The sequence below is a fragment of the Microtus oregoni genome, unplaced genomic scaffold, assembly GCF_018167655.1.
Source record: "Microtus oregoni isolate MIOR12 unplaced genomic scaffold, Mior012 000033F_ref0000390, whole genome shotgun sequence".
In the NCBI taxonomy this organism is placed as follows: Eukaryota; Metazoa; Chordata; class Mammalia; order Rodentia; family Cricetidae; genus Microtus; species Microtus oregoni.
The window spans coordinates 17,445,752-17,468,338 of record NW_024543092.1 but is presented as its reverse complement, the minus strand read 5'-3'; the positions used below and the strand labels follow the sequence as shown (position 1 = coordinate 17,468,338).

General features: G+C 45.9%; 1 protein-coding gene across 1 annotated transcript in view; it reads right to left on the bottom strand.

The window, feature by feature from the left end:
• Fndc1 (fibronectin type III domain containing 1) overlaps positions 1–22,587 on the bottom strand; it is a 134,842-nt gene that overhangs the window by 16,754 nt on the left and 95,501 nt on the right. Inside the window, exons 9-15 of the mRNA XM_041679991.1 lie at positions 21,157–21,345; positions 17,191–19,572; positions 15,201–15,301; positions 12,891–13,002; positions 11,549–12,013; positions 4,774–4,842; positions 2,571–2,714 (exon numbers count right to left, since the gene is read on the bottom strand). Of these exons, the coding sequence (XP_041535925.1) occupies positions 2,571–2,714; positions 4,774–4,842; positions 11,549–12,013; positions 12,891–13,002; positions 15,201–15,301; positions 17,191–19,572; positions 21,157–21,345 (3,462 nt within the window). The remainder of the gene's footprint in view (positions 1–2,570; positions 2,715–4,773; positions 4,843–11,548; positions 12,014–12,890; positions 13,003–15,200; positions 15,302–17,190; positions 19,573–21,156; positions 21,346–22,587) is intronic.

Here is a 22,587-nt window from a genome sequence, read left to right as displayed (position 1 = left end):
TCAACAAACAACACTGCCTTAATACATATCGGGAGGAGTGACAAGGGAGACACCCGACACCAATCTCTGCCCTCTACATGTGTGCCCACGCCCATACAAATAAGCAAACATACACACATATACATAAGCAGAATCAAAGAGCAATCCCTGCCTCTCATGAATGGATCTATGTACATATAGCTAGAAATCTGATTGTTACAAAAGGTCTCATTGCCCCACCAACACCGATGACTACAACGTCAAAGTGATTTAGAAAGGTCCTCTTACTACAATTTGATGCAATATAAGCCTCCGGCATTCTTCCATTCCTATGCCCTCAAATTTGGAAAATTGTGAGTCAGTTAGCTAGCATCCCTCATCGTATTTCATTCCCTCAGCCATCTTAAGACCAGAGAACCAGATGGCAGCTTCAAGCTTTCCCCTTAGGTGGCCTCCTGCAGAGCTCCGGGAACCTCACAACCCTCTTGGATGTTTGGGTGCAATGCCAAGGTCCGAGCGGCCCTCTGCAGCGCTATTGCTTAGGTTCCCACTCTCACATTTACGGCATGTTGAAGCCCTTCCTGCCCACATGATTTCAGGGGCTACAGGAGTCTGGGAATATGCCAGTCATAGCCTGGTACCCCATCACAGCTGAGCCTCCTGATATGAGAATGTGCTCATGAGCCAGGGACAAACAGGCTCTCTGACACCAGCCCACAGATCTTTGACTATATCCTAAGAGAAGTTAAGAATGCCAAGGAATTGACATTAAGGCTTTATATACCCAAGACCCCCAAGTAAGCACAACGGAAATGACTAGAGATTTCGGAAGACGTCTTGGTTTTTAGAAGCAATCTGCAGAAGGGCTAATGACACCACCAAATGCCTCTTTCCCTCTTAGCTGTACGCCAGCAGGGGAAAGTGAGAGGTTAGTGGACTCTCCAGACTGCTGGAACACCAGGCAAACACTGGCTTTAGCCCCAGGAATGCTGCCTCAGCCTAATGGCTTTGCTCTTTCCCTCGCATGGTGAGACGCCCAGTCATTGCCTCTTGGCTGGCAAGACTTCTTCTCTGTTCATGGCAGAACATTTGTTTTGGAAACCAAAAAGTGTGGTGTTAATCTAAGCTGCTGCTTGTCTCCACTCAGTAACGTATTAATCCAACTGTCTCATTAACACAGTTCATCGAGGGCATGGGAAGAGATGGCTTGGGAAGGGACTAGAGCATAGTTCAGTTGCGTAGAATCTTCCATTGAAATTGCTTTAATTGCTGAGAAAGAAGAGGAGAGAAAAGAATTTCTAGATCCCAATTCTATGAGGCAGATGAAGTTGGAGATGGTAAGCCCCAACAGGGAGTTTTGGCTCTGCAATACTGTCACCACTAGTGACAGCATTCACCAAGCTGCGCTGTTCAGAATTTAGGAAACTGTGCCACTAAAAGTCCAACCATCTTCAGAAGACTGGCCACAGGGTGGGGAAGATGGATCCGTGGGTATGAATGCTTGCTTTACCAGCATGAGGATCTGAGTTTGGATCCCCAGTGCCCACATTAAAAACCGGGCATAGCTGTGCATGCTGTAATCCAGGTATTGGGCGCTGGAGACAGATCCTGCAGTCTCCCTGGTCAGGCAGCCTAACTGAAATATTGAGCTTCAGATTCAATGAGATGCTGCCTCTGCCTCAAGGGATCAAAGTAGAGTGTGATGGAGGAAGACATTGGGCGTCCTCTGGCCTCTGTGTGCCCATGTGCGGGCACATGAGCTGGCATACTCTAGGTATGCACTCGCTGAAGTCCTCTGTTGAGCACTCACCGGTCTCTGGTTAGTGCAGACTTTTGCAAAGTAATGTGTATCTAAGTAAAATGAGCTCACTAAATTACCTCAACTGGACATTTTACCCCAGGGAAGAATTTTCTTAAAAAATACCACCTTAGAATCCAAAGACAAACACATAGGCATCCTCATGAATATTAACCTTCATCAGGCGATGAAAGGAGACAGAGGCAGAGACCCACATGGGAGCACCGGACAGAAATCTCAAGGTCCAAATCAGGAGCAGAAGGAGACGGAGCACGAGCAAGGAACTCAGGACCACGAGGGGTGCACCCACACACTGAGACAATGGGGATGTTCTATTGGGATCTCACCAAGGCCAGCTGGCCTAGGTCTGAAAAAGCATGGGATAAATCCGGACTAGCTGAACATAGCGGACAATGAGGAATACTGAGAATTCAAGAACAATTGCAGTGGGTTTTTGATCCTACTGCACGTACTGGCTTTGTGGGAGCCTAGGCAGTTTGGTTGCTCACCTTACGAGACCTGGATAGAGGTGGGTAGTCCTTGGGCTTCCCACAGGTCAGGGAACCCTGATTGCTCTTCGAGCAGATGAGGGAGGGGGACTTGATTGGGGGAGGGGGAGGGAAATGGGAAGCGGTTGCGGGGACGAGGCAGAAATCCTTAATAAATAAATAAATTTAAATAAATAAAAAAAAAAAGAAAAAAAATACCACCTTAGCCAGGTCAAGGCTTAGTTACGCTGCCTTCAAAGGCAAAAGTTAAAACCAACGTCTCCGATTAAGAAAGTGACATTCACCAACAAATCGTTTCTTTCCAGCCAGATCGAACTCTTCCTCTGGGAAGGAGCTGACAGTGCCTTGCTCTGGGATGACCTTCGGTGTGGCAGCAGTGGTTGAGGGTATGATGGTGGTCGGTGGCCTCGTGGTCTCAAATCCATAATCTGAAAAGATGTAAAGTCTTTGTAAAGGGTGCTAGCAAAAGTGACACTGGTGACAATCTAAGGATATTTAAGATTCAACTGTAAACACACACAAACAAACACACCCAACCACACCATTCCAAACTATCCCCTATACCATACACTAATACACACATACTTACTTTTACATATATACACATGCATATATATGTATCACACACCACACCACATGTACTGCTATACTATACAGACACACACATATAGACAACACATATACCACACACATATACACAGATATACACACACGACATGCAAATATACAGATGTTACATATAGGCATACACACAACTGTAATATATAATATTACACTCACCACACACAAAGACACCCCCCACACACAACACACACAGATACACTTACACACACATACACACATATCCTCCTCCTGCACACACAGACACATGCATACACCCTGAACAACTGCTATATGCAGCTGCATATTGAGAGAGAGAGAGAGAGAGAGAGAACAAAAGAACATATATACCCACAAAATGAAGTTTGGGGAACAGGAAACCTTCAGAAATTCCCAGACTGTGCTCATGCCCAAGTCTAGTCCTTACCTGAGTTTCTTCTCCTTTTAAGGACATGAAAGATCACACAGGGTGAGAGAGATGTGTCAATGTCTCACTGCCTAAGCAGGACCTGGCTTCAGTTCCCAGCACCCTTGGCAGGTGGCTCACAACCTTTAGCGGCTCCAGTTCCAGGGGACCTGACATCTTTGGCCTCCATATGCACCTGCTCTCATGTGGTACTTATATACTCACACAACACACATATGTGCACATATATAATTATTGAATAAGTACAATATAAATAAACTTTAAAATCACATCAGAAAATAGGTTGAAATGATAATAAAAACATCCGTTGGTGCTGGAGAGATGGACGGCTCTTGCAGAAGCCTCGGGTTTGGTTCCCAGCACCTGTATCAGACAGCTCACAACTGCCTGTAACTCCAGCTCCAAGGGATCCAGCACCCTCTCCTTGCCTCCAGAGGCACTGCACTCATGTGGTGTATACATACACACACACTCAGATATAACACATACACATAAACTTTTAAAAAATGAAAAAATCTTTTTAAAAAAATCTAGGCACAGAATTTTTCAGGGAGGAGACTGGGATTAACGCTCTAAAAAGAACCAATCTTTTAATATTCAAAAAAGAAAATAAAACTGATCCCCTCCAACTGCTCAAAGATAGTAAGAAAGACAGAGAGTGTTTCCCAAAGTACTGAGAAATCTTTCTGGGCTTCCTAACACCTGATGTCTTCCTTTCAGATCAACCCTTATTTGGAAACTGCAGTGGATTAAGCCACCTCTTCTAACTTAATGATGAATGAACAAAACATCAAAGTCTAACTTCATTATGAAGAACAAAGCATCAGAGGCAACGTTATTCACGGGATTGTGGCTAAGACACCTGACACCAGCAGATTAGAGGAAGTATATCCTGAGTTTGGATAGCAAAGAGCCACACCTGGTGGGCAAGTTTCCAAGGTAAACTTCTCAATAGCGGAGACAAGACAACCCCAGGGCCCTAAGAGTAACCACCAAGAACAGGTGCAGTTTCTTAAGGGGCTGCGTTAGGTGGGGCAGGGACATTTTGCAATATTGAACTAAACCATTTGAAAAATTTCCATGAAAAGAAATCAACACATTGTGGCTGCATCTATGTTACTTAGTTAGGAAAGAAAAGAGTGAGGAGGAAAAGAGGCTCCATGCTGATTTAAACCATGTGGTTTTGCCAATAAAGATGCCAATGAAGGGGAAGTCTGGGCAGTGGCAGCACCAGGATTGCTTCATGGCAAGGGGCTAGGAAGGGACTTGCTTGGAAGCCATACCAGCTCCTCAAGTCTGCTGTTTTTCTCCAGCTTAAATATAAATTTGAGAGTGACTCAAAAGAGGGGGTAGTTACCACCACTGTCCCAGAGGAAAATGCAATCAGGATCAAACACTTTTAACCAAAATAGGATCTTGCAGTAGGGAAATGAAGGTGAGTTTGGGGGTCCGCTCCATACCGTCATCATACACAATGTAGTCCACGTCTGTGGGTGATGCTGTGTCAGTGTCCAGGCCTGAGAAGTCATCTAGGGAGGAAGAGGAAAGAGGACAGATCATCACGGGCCCATGGCTCTTCCCAGCACTGTCTCAGAATCCTGGCCCTGAGGATGACCACTCATCCATCCTGAGTGGCTCTCAGAAACAAGTTACCGCCGGTACCAGCATCTCCTCACTTCAGCAGAAGGAAGATCATCGGAACCCCAGACAGGAAGCCGGGCCTCCCCTCTTTTATAGATCAGAGAAAGGCAATCCAATACCCCTTTGCTCAGGAGCAAACACCCGGCTCTGCATTCTTAGACCCTTCTGCCCACCCGTCTGAATTGCTCTAGACCTGGAGGGAAGCCTGCCATGCTCCTGACACAAGCTTGGCGCAAATGCTCAGAGATGGCCTGGAGAGTGAGGCTCTGCCCTGTGACAAAAATCCCTGCCCCAGTGACCTCAAGTTATCTGCCTTTATTCCCCCCTCCTTCTGTCTTGCCATTAGAATATTCTAGAATGAGGGGATTTCCCACCTCTGCTTGCCTCTCGCTTGGCAGACTGCACTACCTGAGTTTCCTGTGTCAGCCCTGCTGTAAGGCTCTCCCGTTTTGGCTGGAACGTGATGATTGTTGCAACTGTAGTAATTAGGTTCTTCCAAGTTAAGTAACTTGCTTCCCTAGCCCCTGCCCTCCTTGCCTTGGGGGGACCCTAGTAATCGTTAGGAGAGGTATTTGTCAATCACCTGGCATTGACTGACTGCTCAGGGGTTCCCCCAGCAATGGCTGACTGTGAGCTGGAAAGGGAAATACTTCAGCCTCCTTCCCTGCCCTCCCTTTGTACCCTAAAACTTCCCCCACTTGTGAGCAGATGACAGGCTCAGGGTTTTACAGAGACCCCCGTCTGTAGTCCCACTTCCCAATGAAAGACTCGTGTTGTCTTACGTCATTCTTTCTCGTCTGTCTTTCCTGCCTGCTGACGTTTTACTACCCAACTTGGGAAATTGATACTCATTGGATTCCGTAACTTGCATATGAACTTTGAATATGTTATGTCAATGACTAAATTTCTCGTTAAGATATTACTAACCTCTAGACACCTTAGGATGACAGAATTTTACTTCAATGTGATTTATAAAATTGTAGATGAAGTTTTTTATATTTCTTCCATTTAAAATTAACTTTTAAATTGTAAATTTAATTATGCAAACTAGTGTTAGAATTCCAGTCATGAAGTAATGACTGGGCTGGCAAAATTGAATACTTTGAGGAAATAAAAAGGGTTTTTTTTTTTTTGCATTATCTGGGAAGCTCAGTCTGAAGCTGCTTAGATTTTGTGCAGTGGTATTATCCCCACCTGGGTCTACAGAACATTCGCTATGGTGGGAAAGTCTTAAATCCAACTCAAGGGAACCCCTCCCCACTTACTATCTGAAGCCCGCAGCTGTGGCATGGAACTCTCTGAACACAACACCCCCTTTAACGCAGTGGCGGGATGACAGGAGGAAGGAGCAGTGCCTACCAGATGCTTTATGGACTCTGGGTGCCCTCGGTGTGTGCCGTGAGAGTTACTCTTCACAGCACATCCTTGGGATACCCATGTTTATCACGCCCACTTCTCAGGCTCCACGCTGGGGCTCTGAGAGGGTTCATAGTGACCTGAAGCCGCACAGATGCGGAGCACAGAACTTGAGCTTCAGGCTTCTTGGCTCAGAGTTCATGTACTTCACACTCCATCAAACTACCTCTCCTTTTCAGAAGCTGAACTAGCCAATCGAGCTGTTTGCAAACACGCATTGTTTGACTCAGCATTCCACAGGGAAATGGAAGGGGAACAAGTGTATAAGCTCCCTTCCCCGGGAAACCATATGCATCAATTTGGCATTTTTTAGCCATCAGACATAACTTACACAGCAGTATTTCAGTCTATAACATAGTGAGCAAGACAGTGCCAAAGGGAGCTTCTATGGTGGAGGGCAGGGACACTCTTCTGCCGCCTGCCCAGCATCTTCTGAACACTGCAGCAGGACACTCAGAGCTACCCTCAGCTGCTCAAGGCAGGCTCCAGCACCCTTGAACATCACCTTGGGGTGGCAACCTGTGCTTACAGTGAATGTTAATAAGGCCAGATCATCCACCCTTCAGCGGGGATGGTCATCCTGTGAAAAAATTCCAAAATTCTAAGCATGGTTGTATACACACACACACACACACACACACACACACACACACACGTTATCTACGGGCTAGGTCAACATCAACATGCCTGTATCCAAGACAGAATTACTTCTGAGTCAATTCACATTTTGTTTTCAAGTTCATGGTGACTGAAGTTTGGGTTTATCTTGCCACCGTTGGTTCCTGACCACCATCTTTTTCCTTTATCTTTTAGGAGCACAGTGTGATTTTACTCTCTGATCATTTCCATTCCATTTTCATTATGTCTCCGGGTTTTTTTAAAAAAAAAAAAAAAAGCAAAAATGTGCATTTTTTTTTTACTATTCCAGGACAAGCATGAACAAGAAGAAGCAGAACTCTCTTTGTGGATTCCCATATCCATGGCAATGCCCAGAGCTGCTGAGATGGCCGGTCCCGCGCAGAAGGTCATGGGTGCTAATTAGATTCATGTGATGACCAACACAGGCTTCTGGAATAAGTGAACATCCCACCAAGCAATTGAATATATTTCTAGAATCAACTAAAATCAATTTATTTCTGAGTTACCACCATCTTCTCTCCAAGTAAATTTATCTTCTCTGTGTCAGAACTGTACACCCATATATCATCAGAACTGATGACCACCTGACTGTCGTATGGGACCACCTGGACTCTGTAAAATTGGATGTCCTATAACCCAACCCAGAACCCCTGTCAAAATTTGATCTTCATATAAAAGTGGCTTCCAGTCATTGACATGTTGTGTGCCCGAGTCTTTTCAGTACCTCATGAAAATAATGAATGCACTCTGTCTCCAAGGAATTAGGGCCTCAGCTCCAGAGACATTATAATGGCTTTTTAAAGGTTTGTTCTCTGTAGAAGTATAGAGAGAAGAAGTAGACAGCAGCGAGGGACCCTGGGCACATTCCCACATGGGACTGTGGCTCCAATGGAATTACGTTCTGCTTATTCTCCTTTCTGTCAGGAGGGTGAGCACGGCCAGCTGGAGCTGTTTTCTAAAATGACGAATGTGTCTCTCCAACATGTAGCGAGGTCACATTACACATTCTTGAATGTTCAGTTGGCTCAGGGCATCTCCAGATACGTGGAATTTCACACAATCTGCTGCAGAAAGAGACTGGAAAACAAAGATCACTGACTTTTACTTCTCAGCTAGAAAACCCAGAATTACCTCTTAAAATCTTAAGATATTTAGATGCCTAAGGATGATAATGTGGTACCCTGGGAAATTAGAGACATGGCAGATTCTATTATCTCAGCTCTGGAGTTCATTACTGAGCAGAGAAGTCAATTCTAGCTAAAAAGCAAAAAGTTATTCTGTGTGTGTGTGTGTGTGTGTGTGCATGTGCGTGTATGTATTCATGGATGCATGTGCATAGATATGTATATGTGTGTGCATGTGTGTGTGTTCACGTGTGTATGTGTGAATGTGTGTATGTACATGGATGTGTGTGTATGAATGTGTATGTGTGTGAAGGGTGTGTTTTCATGTGTGTATGTGGATGGGTGTGTGTATGAATATGTATGTGTGTGCAAGCGTGTGTGTATATGTGTAAAAAGAGAGGAATAAATGCAATAGTATCAAGGAAACAAGCTTGCACTGTGCATCTCTGGCTACAGGAAGTAGAGCATTCATAACATAGAGGAAGTATCCATAAATAACAGAGTTGCTGGCATGACTGAATGGCCCGAGGTTATTCCTAGAACATTTCTTGAGAGAGGTTTTCAAAGGAAAAGAGGAGGAGGCCTGATTTCACCAAGGGAGCCAAGACTCGAATGTTTGGATGCTTAAAAAGCTGGAGAGCAGAAACCAAACCCCAGGACTTTACGAACGGAATGGAATGTCCAGTGTTCAGCTGAAGCGAGGTGGGAGAGGGGTTTGGAAAAGCCCTTCAGTGGTATTCTTCACCACTAGCAGTGCAGATTCCAAGTCATAACTATGGAGCAACAAACACTCAGGTTCCTAAGCTGGGGAGTGCACCAGCAGCCAGGATGGTTTCCCACTGATTGTAGCTGTGTACCGAGAGCCACCGTGTACCCAGAGTGAGCGTGAGTTCAGGATGGAACTTTATTTAGCACTGGGAAGGAGACAATGTGAAGGGAACACGATGGTGAAATCAAAGCAAGGGCACGGGTGAGACCCAGGTGTTTCTGTGGGTTCTGGACGTGAGCCAAGAAAGAGCCTCCTTCCTATGATGCTGGGCCTGACTGGGACCTGCTCGGCTCCGTGTCATTGCAGTGACCCCAGAGCATTCCTGACCAAGGCCGTTACAAGAAGGTGTGTGTGACACAGTGGTGAGCTGGCTCTTCTAGAGCCATCTGACTCTGCTATTTTCAAATCTCCAGCCATCTTTGGGACTCAGTTCCTATCCAAGAGGGAAGCAAGCACTGTGTCTGGCTCGTGATATTTGAAAATGACATGTTAAATCAGAAGCGAGTACACAGTAAGCCATTGGCGCCCACTGCTAGCAACTGAGAAAGTAATGATCTGTGCATGCTAGGTCAGTGGACCAGCATAGTGACACAAACAACAAGAGCAGCTCCAAGACATGAAACAGTGGTCAAAAGATAAAAGATTATATCTAACAATAAGGGGGCGGTCTCTGAGGGGTGATGAACATGTCTGTGGTCTTGATGACCAGATGTGTGCACAAGCCTTCCCTCCAAACTCTTCAGACCCACATGCACAGCTTTTTATATGTCAACCACATCTCGGTGAGAGGATTTGAAATTAAAATATTAAATAACTATGGTTAGAATCAAAGCAAAGAAGAGAGCATGCAAGTTTTAGCATCCACTGGTGTTGAAAGCAGATCTCACTGAAGGATTTTTAAAAATAATGCATAGTCCGCTAAAAACAGCAGGGGATCTGCCACTCTCACCAAGTTTAGTTGGGTTTTTTTTTTTTCCACAAAACTTTGTAAAATTTATACTTGATTTCAAAATGCTGCCGAGGGGTCCATTCGTCTTTGGGTTGGACCAAGGAGTTAGAAGTAGGGTTACAAGCAAAATGCACACTGTTCATTGCGATCGGCAAAGAAAATGTTGGTACAGATGCTAAGAAAATCTACTGGATTTCACGTCAAATTAAAGTCTGGGATAGAGCAATGTAAATGAAATCACATGCAGGCAAAGTAAAATGCCAAACGGCAGTGATGGAAATCAAATCCTAGGCAGTCATTCTTTTGTTTACAGCCAGTTACTAAGCAATCATCTATAGTCACACGTCCACTTTCAGAGATAAACATATTAATGTATGCAGAAGGAGGAAGCCACTTTAACACTGAGAAGTTAAAGGTAAATGCAGGAGCCAGCAAGACAGCTCAGCAGGTAAAGGCACTTGCCACCGAGCCTGGTGACTCAGCTCCGTCTCTGGAACTCACGCCGTGGAAGGAGAGAACTGACTCTCACCTCCACACACAGACTCCGCACACGTATACCCAGTACCCCTCCCATAAACAATGCTAAAAAGAGGAAATTCAGATGTGTACTCACCGAGTGAACAGCGGAAGAGTTCTCTCCCCCAGTGACTCTCTCCCTTGGTTTGCGTTTCTTTGCTCTCGACTGTGGACTTTGAAGATGTGTCCAGTTTTCCCGTTAATTTTGCACCTCTCCATGCAAACAATGCCTTGGGAGTGGATCCTCATTCTGAGCACAGTGTTCACGCTCAGATTCCTCAGAACGCCTCACAGGCAGCAACGCTCTGAGTATCCCTGGCTTGCAAAACACATCCTAGAGGAAGGGTCTTCGCTGCATCAGACTAAAAAAAATATTCAGGCTTTACAGGCTACATGTGTCTTTCCGACCCTAGGGAAGAGAGTGTGTCTGTCCCTCTCTGCTCGGATGCCTGAGAAGAGGCTGATGATGTGCCATGACCTGGATCTTCACAGATGCGGTTCTTCAGTGGGAAGACAGACAGATGTCAGGAGTGACCAGAGGGCCCAAACCAACCATAGCAAAGCAGAAGCGGTGTGGTCTTCCAATGGAAACCCTGTCCTCTCAGGAGAAGGCTCATCACTTGAGACTGGCATTCTCCAAAGGGAAGGCTGATCACCCAGAGTTTCTCTGCCCAGCACAGTGTTGACTTCCTGGAGCTCACAGCTGTTATCTAATGGGCCTCACAGTCAGAATCCGTCAGACCTGATCACTCACACAATCACAGAACCAACCTACCAATCTCTCTCTCTCTCTCTCTCTCTCTCTCTCTCTCTCTCACACACACACACACACACACACACACACACACACCAACTTACAGAAGCACGCATCTAAGAAAACATATCCCAAACCAATAACACTAAGTTTCAGCTGTCAGATAAACAAAAGACACCCTGAGGTTTTGGATGAACAACAAACGCACACATGTATACACTGTATATGTGTGACACAGTGCATCTCACACTGTACTTCTTAGTTCCTGAATCTGACGACCCTGCTGTAAAAGTGTTGACAAACAACGGCCCTGGGAATCCAAATGCCTCTGCCGGGCTGCCAATCGCTCTGCCCAGTACTCACCCCTTTCTGGCAGGCTCTGAGACCTGCCTCTGTAAGCTTTCTACATTAAAACAAAGCTGGTTACCTTCCTCAGGGTAGCACTCCGGGATCCCATTTGCTCCCATGATAAGGTTGCCGGCTTCGTCCTGTTGTTCCACGGTCCCAGGGGGACAGGTAGGAGAAAGGGTGGTAGGTTCCGGAGTGGTGGTAGTGGTGGTTGTCCTCCGGGTAGCTCGGATTGTAGTTGTGGGACGCCTGGTGGTGGTCGTGCGGCGCGTGGTAGTGGTGGTGGTCCGGCGGGTGGTGGTCCGATGGGAGGTGGTGGTTTGGGGTTGAAGGGTTGGGGTGGTAGGCACAGTGGTCGTCGTGGTTGGTGGCATGGTGGTGGTGGGAGGATGAGTGGTTGTTCTGATGACCTCCAAACCCACCAGGGGCTTCCCTCCAAGACTCAGGATGGGTTTATCCTGGGCACTGGCCAGAGGTTTGCCATGTCTCCCCTGCCCAAAGAGGGGGAGGCCATCGGGACTCACCATAGGAGTTCCTCCCAGATCTGAAATGAAGCCAAGCAAGAGATAAGCAACAAGGTGAAACAATCCAGGGGACAGAAAACACAATGAGAAAGCATCTTCTCAAAGCGTATGCATGCCTACACTTTAATCATCAAAAGACAGAGGAGCAATGGCGTGTGTCTGAGGTGGTGGTATCTGTCGCTTTGCAGAGAGATGGGCTTAGGAGACTGCCCATCATTCCCGCTATAGAACTACATAAACTCTTGAGTCGGTGTGTGCCACATCCAGAGAAAACTGTCTGTTAAGGGAAGTGGTCCTTTGCTTGCTCTTTCTATCCCTCGGGGAGAAAACATGTTAGGTTGGGCCAGAGACCGCAAACATTTCCACAGAAGTCCAGAGAGTAAGACTTTTAAGCTTTCCGGGCCAGATGGAGCTATTCGACTCAGCCCTTGTAGAGCGAAACACTCAGCAGACAAAGCCTAAACAATATATAAGTGATGAACTAGATGATACATAAGTAAGTGTTCCTATATTCCAAGTTAGCTTTCGTGTATGGACACCGAAATGTGAATTTCATATCATTTTATCGTATGCCACAGACATTCTTCTTTTGGGGCAAGGGGAAAGAGTTATTTTAAAATGTAAGAACTGTTCTCACAGTCTTCCCAATCAGGCAGTACAGCCTGTGGGCTATCCTTTTCTGACCTGAGTTCTAAATGACCAAGTTCAAGAACAAATTAGAGAACACTTCTAGAGGGGGAGACTGAAGAAACAGGGAGACTAAAGCCATGAGAAGAAAGCTAGCTCTGGTCCCATTTGGGGACCTTCTTCTCACACGGCTAAGAGCAACAAGACCACGGAAACCATTAGAAACAAGGGGTTGGGGAAGACAAAAGCGGGGTACCGCAGCTCACTCACCCACGATGGTGCGACCGTCTCCCCCGAGTCTCACCCGGAGAGGGTTGCCGTGCGAGTCTTGGAGGTATCTCCCTTCAGCATTGAAGACCAAGCCACGATCCAGGTCCACAACCTAAACCAAGACAACACAGATGGAGGGGTACTGGGGATCCCCAAATGTTCACATCCACAGAAGAAAGGCAGTGAGAGGGAAGCCCCCTTGTTGCTATCATTCGCAGTGTCTGCAAAGTCAGATGCAATCACATCTTGTATCATATTGTTTGTCTTGTACCACTGCCTACCTATATGAAACAGAAGCTGCTCTGCTTCCCAAATATGCAAAAGACATTTCAAGTATTTTCCAGCCATTTAGTACATCGTAAACAAGAGCCAACCTCAGAATCTATCAACTGACAGATGAACTTAAATAAATAACGGCCCAGCAGCAGCCAATAGAGGAATATGAGATCTTGTATATAGTGACCTAGCTTTATGCATATCCACGTAATGGGACTGATAATTTTGTAAAAATACAATGTACTTTATACATAAGCTTGAAAATGTCAAAGACATGTGTTCTGAAAAGGTATCCACCAAAATGTCCCCAACAGGTCACTTCTGAGAAGCAGTTTTGAGTAAAGAATGTTTGTTTCTTTTTTTTTGTATTCCTTATATTTAATGAGTGAATAAATAAATATCACTAGTTGCTTAAAAATATGAAATGCTTTCATTGTGTTATGTTAAAAATAAAATTTTGATTATGTAATTAAAATGTTTTAACTTATAGAAATATTATAAAAATATAAATATTATAAAAAAACTCTAAGAAATTGTAAATCTTGGAAATTTATTGTTTTCCCTCTGAGAATCTCCCGCTCTTTCCTGATAGTCCCTCAGTGTGGTCCTGCCCCCACAGGCATCCCCGTCTGTTAGTGAGCCTTCAGATACACACGGAGCTGACAAGGCCACAGTGCTCTTACACTGAGGAACACCTGAAACCCATCTCTACATAACCATGATGCAAAAAATATCCTGTTCTGACAGCAGAAACAAGACATTTGTGATAGACCCTACTTTCAAAATCAGCTCTGATTGCCATTCAGCTTTTGGCCAGGGTAGTGTCAAGACCTTTCCTATTCAGAACCATTCATAAAGCAATTCTGTTTGATTGTCATGGCTCTCATCCTTAGACCATCTATGGTGAAATTTTTCAGACACCTTCAGTACATGTATTTTTAAAACCTTTTCATCGTAAGTAGAAAGCTTGGCTGGTGATTTCTACAGTGAGATTTTTCATTCTTCCAAGGAATATTTTCAGGCCCTGAATACTGTTTTCTATCCACTGTCTCAACCCCCAAAATCCCCTAAACATTTGTCTTAGCCCCGGGCAGGAGCTTAGCATATTCATCATCTTAGTGAAAAGCACTATGACATATTTTCAGTTTCGGTCAGACAATGGTCAGACGCAAGGGATTAGCTGATAAAAATGTCTACTTGTTTAGTTTTTTGGTTTGGGTTTACTATTTTCTTTACAAAGATTTTGAGACAACTAATAGAAAATAAATGCACTATCTAATTATACACCAAACTAAAAATAAAAATTAAATATAGGGTGGAATGTAGGAAAAGCCATTGTTAGGTTCCAGGTAGCTGCTGCGGTAGGACCATGAATTTCTTTGATCTTCCTGTCAATCAAGTCAAATGGAAAAACCCCAGAGTGGGGTTTTCCAAGGCTAAGCCTCACTGATCACCAAAGACTTTCTAGACATTGAAAGCAATTATATTTAAGGCAGTTAAAACCAGGGATGGAAAAGAAAAAAGAGAAAGTTTCTACTGTGGAGTGGCTATTGCCTTTGCTAAACATGAGACCTATCCTTTTCTTCTTTCTTAAGTTGTTAAATTCTAGGAGAAGAGGATGTGGTACCTATGCAGTCCCAGTGCCAGAGAGGCTGCGGAGCAGGAGGATCTCAAGTTTGAGGCCAGCTAGAGTACACTGAAAATTTATCAATAAGAGAGGGGGAGGGAAGGGAAGGAAGGAGAGAGAGGGGAGGGGAAAAGAGGGGAGGAGAGGAGGGGGAGAGGATGAGAGAGGAGGAGAGGAGAGGGAAGGGAAGGAAGGAGAAGAGAGGGGAGGGGAAAAGAGGAGAGGAGAGAGGAGGGGGAAAAGAAAGAGGAGAGGAGGGGGAGAGGATGAGAGAGAAGGAGGAGAGGAGAGGGGAGGAAAGAGGAGGGGGAATAGAGGGGCAGACTGCCTGATTTACTGGCACACAGTATCCATGGTTTTCTCTTCCCAGCACTTAAAACATCTTGAGCGTGTAAAGTTTACCTTACCCACTTTGTTCCTTGAGGACCATTGATAATCTTTTGTCTGTTTGGTTTTCCAACACTACCAGGAGGTATGTTCTCTTCTACATTTGGTCGTCCATTATAACCTACACAGCGGGGAAGAGGGGAAAGAAGTTCCTAGTAAATTCAACCTTCCTAGACCACTGACTTCATCAACCTGTAAGTGCAAACACTTCGTTTCCAACAAACACAAAATAGAATCTCAACCAGTAGCATCTATGTATTAGATAAGTTTGCACTGTGATTTCTACAGGACAATGAAGTGACATCCTGACCATGCTGGGGGACTGAGAATGGCCTCCTAAGTACCTCTGTTCGTGAAGTTTAAGACCTTAGTAGCTCTGGCTTCATTTTTACCAATGGGAAGGCAGTGGAATCGCAGAGAAGAGTGGGGATGATCTCCAAGAGTTTTAGCCACCACCAAACAGCACAGCTATTTCCAGCTGCCCCCTGTCCCAGGTCCCAATCATCGTGTGATGTTGTCCTGGTGTGCTGGGCTCTGCAGCGCAGCTTGAGAAGTTAAATGAGTTGTTTCTGACCTCTAGGGGACAGGTCGCCTTTATTATCAACTGGTAGCCTCTGAGGTCCAGGCTGACTTCAGGAGAAGAGTCAGGGCTTCTGACAATACTGCTGGTCAGACTTAGTGCATGCCTCCCCTTGTATAGCAAGCATGTAGTGTGTTCTTTTACATACAAGACCCTGGTAAACTCTACATCTAGCTCTATGTCACTTACAACAATCCTAGGAGAAAAAACTACTCCCACATGGGACAATGCATCAAGCAAATTAACATGCTGCCGGGCACAGTGGGTGATGCCTGCACCTCAGCACTCAAGGGCTAAAACAAGAGAACCGCTTTACGTTTGAAGGGAACTGGGGCCATACAGTAAGTGCCAGGCCAGTCGGGACTAGGGTGAGGCACCGTCTCAAGTGAATGAATTAATGAATCAATAACTAATGCCACCAGATTCCCACACACTTGCTGAAGATGCTCTAAGAAACTCCAGTTACATACGAGGGAAGTGCAAGGTTCAGCAGAATGCAAACTTAACGCAAATGCCAGGGATCCTGCCCTGCGGGTTCACATGGACCCTAGTTCATAGCTGCCTATGTTCCATTGTCTGTTACAGAATTCCGGGCATGTGTTAGCCTGACCCAACTCTATGACAACGTTACCACATGCTTTCTGCAGGTTGTAGACACCATTTGGTGAAGAAATGTCTAAGAAATTCCTACAGAAGATATTTGAAATTGTGCTAGGGTTTATTTGGTTAAGTTTTACATGCAAAAGATAAGGATGAAACAAGCAGAAGACAAGCCTGTACACACACACACACACACACACACACACACACATAAGCACACACAAACACTTGCATACACACATACATGCACAAAAACACACACATACACACAAGCACACACATGCACACACATGCATACATACATACCCAAACACACACATACACACAAGCACACACATGCACACACATGCATACATACATACCTAAACACACACACAAACACATATATGCATACATACACACATATGCATACACACATATATATATACACACACACATACATGTGTTATTACTGTTGATTCCTTAAATATCTTCTGTCAAGTGAATAACTGAAAATAACATTTGGGTATGACACATTGTCCCAGATGAAGAGGCAGTTTGGAGGGTGACAATATTCTCGCTGTCCGGAGCCCAGCTGCAGCTCATACATCTCTGATGTGACTTGAAGCCGGCAGGTCTGACCTCTGCGGGCCAAACCCACCTAAAAGCAGTGGGCACTGTACAACCAACCACGGCCCCAACACACAACTGAACAGAGAAGTGGGAATGATACCTGCTCGGTTATCAGGGATGCTTAGTGACGCAAATTAAACTAAGCTTTAAAACAACCACTTAGCACTTTTTAGAAAGAAATATAAAAGTTTGGTTGGCTAAAAGTGAGAACCAATTACCTTGTGCGAGCACGGGTCTCGGCGGGTGGCGCGAGACTGGGGTCCGGAATCGCCGCTGCATCCGCTGGCGCAAGGAAAGCATGGGCGTTGTGGAGGAGTAGCTGGGAGGGGCGTGGGTGGTATACCTTGGCCAGGAGTGGGTGCTGGCCATGGGACTTGCAGTAGCAGGGTTTCGAGGCTGGTACCGTGGAGGTGGGTGTGTGGCTATTGAAGGGCTGCCTGGTGGTCGCCTTCCAGGGATGGCGTTCTCCTCCTGCACAAGGCTCCCTCCCTGGGGAACCAGCCCAACCTCAGCCCTGTCTTTGTCAAAGTTTCTGTCCGCATATTTATTGCCCCTGTGGGAGGAGAAAGAAGGCCACTTTGAGGTGGACAGAGAGTCTTCCTTGCCTTTTAAAAGTCCTTCCTTTTCCTCTTCCTCTTCTTCCTCCTCCTCAGTAAAGACTGACTGCAGAGATTCAGGAAGCAGGGGACCCTTGGAAGGGGAGATCTTCTTCACTGGTGTGGCCTGGAATCCAGCCCTGCCAGGAACCTGGGCCCGAGAGTGGGGGCTGCCAGGCCGGCTGGGTCTCACAGAGGCTCCTGTGTGGCTGGGCTGAGGGCTGCTATCGCTGTTCCCTATCTGGGAGCCCGCCTGCCGATGTCTGAATGTGGATGGAGTGGCATCCTTGGCACGAGCCGAGTGAGTGAGAGTCCGGGAATCTGGAGTCTCAATTTCAGTGCTGTTTTCCTCATAGCTGCCCTGGGACTCCTCATCCTGACTCTGGGAAGCCGAGGGGAGCACCCCATGGGAGTTCATTGTGTGTGACCCGTCACGCCCTGACTCCACACTCTTACTCTGAGAACTAGAAACTTCTGAGCTGCGGCCAGGTGTCATTCTTCTGGGAACAGTGGACCCAGGGAAGGGCTGTGACCTCGGTGCTGGAAGCTGAGCAGGGGGTAACTGGCGACTGGTAGACCCTGGGGATGTCTGATGGGCGTCCTCGTTGGTTCTCTGTTCAAAGTCCCGTGCCTTGGAGGACAGAGGGGATTTGCCCCCAGGATGTGCATCTGCTCCAGCAGCTTTGGGGTTTTCTGGGATGGGATCCTTCCTGTACAAGCTAGCCCCTCTCTGGGGGCCTCTTCTTAGGGTGTCCCATCCCCCAGAGGCTGGGTGCCTGGACGAGGAAGGTGTACGATTGTTGACCACAGTGGCTGGAAGTGGCTCTTCATCCTCACCATTTCCATAGACATTAGACCTGGTGTGGGATGCTGGCTGTGAAGGAGACCTGGTGAGGACTTTCGGAGCTGAGGTAGACTGAGGAGACCCGGAGGGCTGCAGTCTTAGTCCCCGGAATCTGGGGAATCTGTTCGGATTTCTGCTGTGGGCAGAGAAGGGCTTATTCCGTGTCAAACTGAAGTGTCCCAAGGCAGGCCGGGTTTGCTGGGTCTGAGCAGTGACCTCAGCCTGCCTTCTGGTGTCCCCTGCATCTCTGTCAACATCTCCTCCACCATCAGAAGTGTCCTCTTCCTCTGAGCCGGAAGGTGACACAGCAGTGTGCAAAGGTGCATCCTGGCGGTCCTTCCAGCCCCTAGAAAGCTGGGATCTGGAGTGTGGTCGAGAGGAGCCTCTGTGCAGGGGGCCGTGACCCAGGGGTTGGGCCGCGACACTGGAATCCTCCTCACTGGCAGAAGACTGAGAACGCCTCGATGCAGACGGCTCTGCCTTCACCCCGGGGAGCAGCCTGCTTTTGTCCCTGAGCGTGTCAGAAGCCACATGGTGGCGAGGGGTTGTGGTGGGCTTGGACCCAACTGGATTCTTAGTTGTCTGGTAAGAAGCAGCTTTAGGATCAGGGGAAACTTCTTGATCGTCCTCATTTTGGTTCATGGAATCATTGTCTGTAGAGCTGAGCTGGGTATAGGTAGAAGAGACTGAAGTCACTGAAGATTCAACCCTTGGATGAGGGTGGGGGACCAGGGAGGTGCCACGCCTATCCATCCCCTCCTTGCGGGGCAGCACTGGAAAGCCAGTCCTTGCTGGAGTCCTGCCAGGAGCTGGAACCCGATGACCAGATCTACTTGGTACCCTCAGGGGTCGCCTCCGGTCTAGGGTTTCCGCCCGTGATGGACGAGGATCTTCAAGGGAATCCAGCTCCTCCTCACCATTGATGTCCGTGGTCTGGGGATCCAGCTCCCCCATTTTAGAGTGAAGTTGGGTTTTCCGAGGTGGAACACCGTTAGCCAGGAGTTTGTTCTTTAAGTCAAGGAGATCATCCATGGCATTTTTGGCTGGGGGAGTGAGTTCTGAAGAAGCTGCGGTTTTAGGAGTAAAGGGAGAAGGCTGAGGTTTCTCAGGTTTCCGGATGCTCCTTCCATCCTGGTGTGCATTGGCCTCTGGGGAACTGGCTGGAACAGATTTTTAAATGGTGGGTGTTAGGGGAGCTTTAGGAGCATCTGCCATCCAGTGTGGAGGAGTTCCACGTGTCTCATTGTAACTGATCCCTTCTAATTCCTTAGACCACGACACATGCACATCCCCCACTATAACATTCTTGTTGTTCTTGCTCTAGTTTACTTTGTATAACAGAGTTCTAGATCCTACGTGTGGATTGAATCAGGGCACACCTCGCTGTATCATCTGAAGAAGTTCCAGAATGAGGGCTTAGATGGACAGTCAGCCCTGTATCCTGCATCAATGGATCCTGCAGACTCAGATTCCACCAATCTTGCCTCAAAAACATTTAAGGAAAAAAATGTGTCTGTACTGACCGTGTGTAGACTCATTTCCCCCTAAGTAATATAGTGTCCACAGAGTGTTTCCACTACATTATTGTGTAAGTAGGCTACAAGTGATTTGGAGCATACGGGGAAATGTGGGGGGGGGGTTCTATGCAAGCACTTCTGTTTCAGAGAAAAGGACGTGAACTTCTGCAGAGTTGGCATGATTGGGGGTCTTGGAACCAACCCCAAAACACTGAGACATGACTATGAGTCACTGGTTTCATAAGTACAAGGTCTTAAGTAGGGCTTTCTTAAGCTAAGTACCAGCACGATGCCAATGTAGCATGGCTGTTCTTAATGTCAAGCAACCTATACTCAGTTTCAGGGGAATGGCAGATGGAACTTGTAAGTGGCTCGAGTGGGCTCCAAGCTTGAACACTCTGAAGCCCCACCAGGGTTCCGTCTCCCCTCAACACACTCTCACTTGCTTTCTCTCTGACCTAGTGTGTCTTTCATATTGGATGCATTTGTCTCTCCAAAATTGGGCTTAAACTAGAGCCCAGAGTCGACAAAACAGTATCTTAAACATATCCTGTGGTTCATTCTGTCTTGAGAGAAGAACAGGCTGAGGGAAGGGAGGTTGTATTGGGAAGGAGTTCCTACAGCAGCAGGGGGACCTAGAGGGAACAGACAGCTTTTTCAGTGTCTTCCAGCATGGAACCATGGGGTTTCGCAGCACACAGAGGAGACAGCTGTGTGTTTCCAGAATAAATGCCGAAAAGAAGCAATGAAGGGAGCTTGGTCCACAAACACCCCATCTCTGGATCTTTGAGAACTTGTTAGTTTTATTACTGATCAGATAAACCAGGCAATTGGAAGTCTTCTGAGAAATGTTGCACCCCAAAATACTAGAGGACAAAATGAGCCATTTAAAGCATGCAGCATAAGGCTTACAATTAAAAGGCCAAATTAAGCTTACAAACATGTTCTTTCCCTCCCAATATAAGCCCCAAGTAAAACACTAATACTAAGGTAATCATATAATCAATATATTGATAATACTGTCAATAAATTAATATCAGTAGTAACATTTTAGTCTTTGGAAAGATTGATTTCCAAGGGGACTACAAAGCACTTTAGAAACAGCTGTGCAAACTCACCCCTGAAAAATCAACTGAGCACATCTAAACCCAAAAGCATGATTCAAAGTAACACAAAACAAACAACAGGAACGAGGAGAGAGGAAAAGCGCGAACACACAATGCTTACTTGTTGGTATAGTGACAATGAAGGCTTTGGAGTGTGGCCCCGGGCCTCTCCTGTTTGTGGCCCGGATTTTGAACAGATAGCGTTCCCCAGGCTGCAGACCGTCCACCAGGGCAGAAGTGGTGTGTCCAGAGAAGGTGAGGGACTTTGCTCCAAATGGTTTGAGAGCCGGGGCATATGAAAGAATGTATTCTGAAATGATTTGGCAGACGGTTGGAAGGAAGAAAATGAAAATAGTTCTGCATCCAGCAGACAGACCGTGGGGGCAGAATGAGTTAGAGCACACATGGCTGAAGCTAACACCCTGGCGATGACCACCTGGTCGGCAGCTGCAGTGGAAGAACAGGGTGCAAGGCAAGCTCACACTCGTTAGTGTCCTTGGAAGTCACAGGCGGGCAACTTGCTAGCTTAAGCAAATGAAAAACACGAGGTAGGGGCAGTTGTCTATATACAACTGATCAAATATTTATATATATACATATATATGTATATATATACATACATATATATATACTAGTTTGGGGGTTCCATTTACTTACAAACTTTCTATAGTGCCATCAGCATACCCCAGCATAAGAAACCAAGGGACCCCAAAAGCACCGACTTCCAGAAAACTGGTTCTGAATAACTCCTCACATCAGCTTTCATTTACCAAGTGGAGTGACTCTTAGTATATTAACTCAGAAAAAAAATTCCATATCTGGCTTAAAATTTCATTCTTGTAAGAATTATAAAAGTTCTTATTCACTCTGTGCTGCTGAGAATACTTCATAGTATTTGAAACTGCGAAGGAAAGTCACTGATAGAGCGGTGTGGTTCCTAACGTTCCCATTTTTATTGGCTTGTCTATAAGCACAGAATGCCCTTGCAGTTTAGCAACCACAAACAGTTCAGTATGAGGAACTGTTTCTTTTATTACATCTGAATTTTGTTAATATTTATTTATATTTTAAGCTTCTTTATTATATTTTTTGAAATTAAAATGTAATTGCACCATTTTGCCTCTTCCCCCTCCTATCCCTCTCAAGCGTCAGCCCTGAAATTGTGTGTATACAAATAACATTAGCTGGGTTGGGCAGGTTGTATCTATATATTTAGAAACATGTACATATATATGCAACAATAAAGACAATTGCATAGTTCATAGTGTCATTTTAACGTTCAACAAAGAATTGCCCTTGCCTATTCTCTCAACAAATTTAAGATTCCAATAACTTACCAAGCTAATATGAGCATGACCTCAGAAAAAAATCCTTTGAATCCCAGAAAAACCATGCAATTACATGAGTGTAGGGAATCTTTCCCCTTCCTCTAAGGCCTCAGCTTCTCACAGTGCACTGAATATATAATATTTTCACCTAGAAAAGTCTTTGCACCATCTGTCTGGGGAACACAGCACTCTTTTCTCATAGAACTTGTCATTTATAATCACAA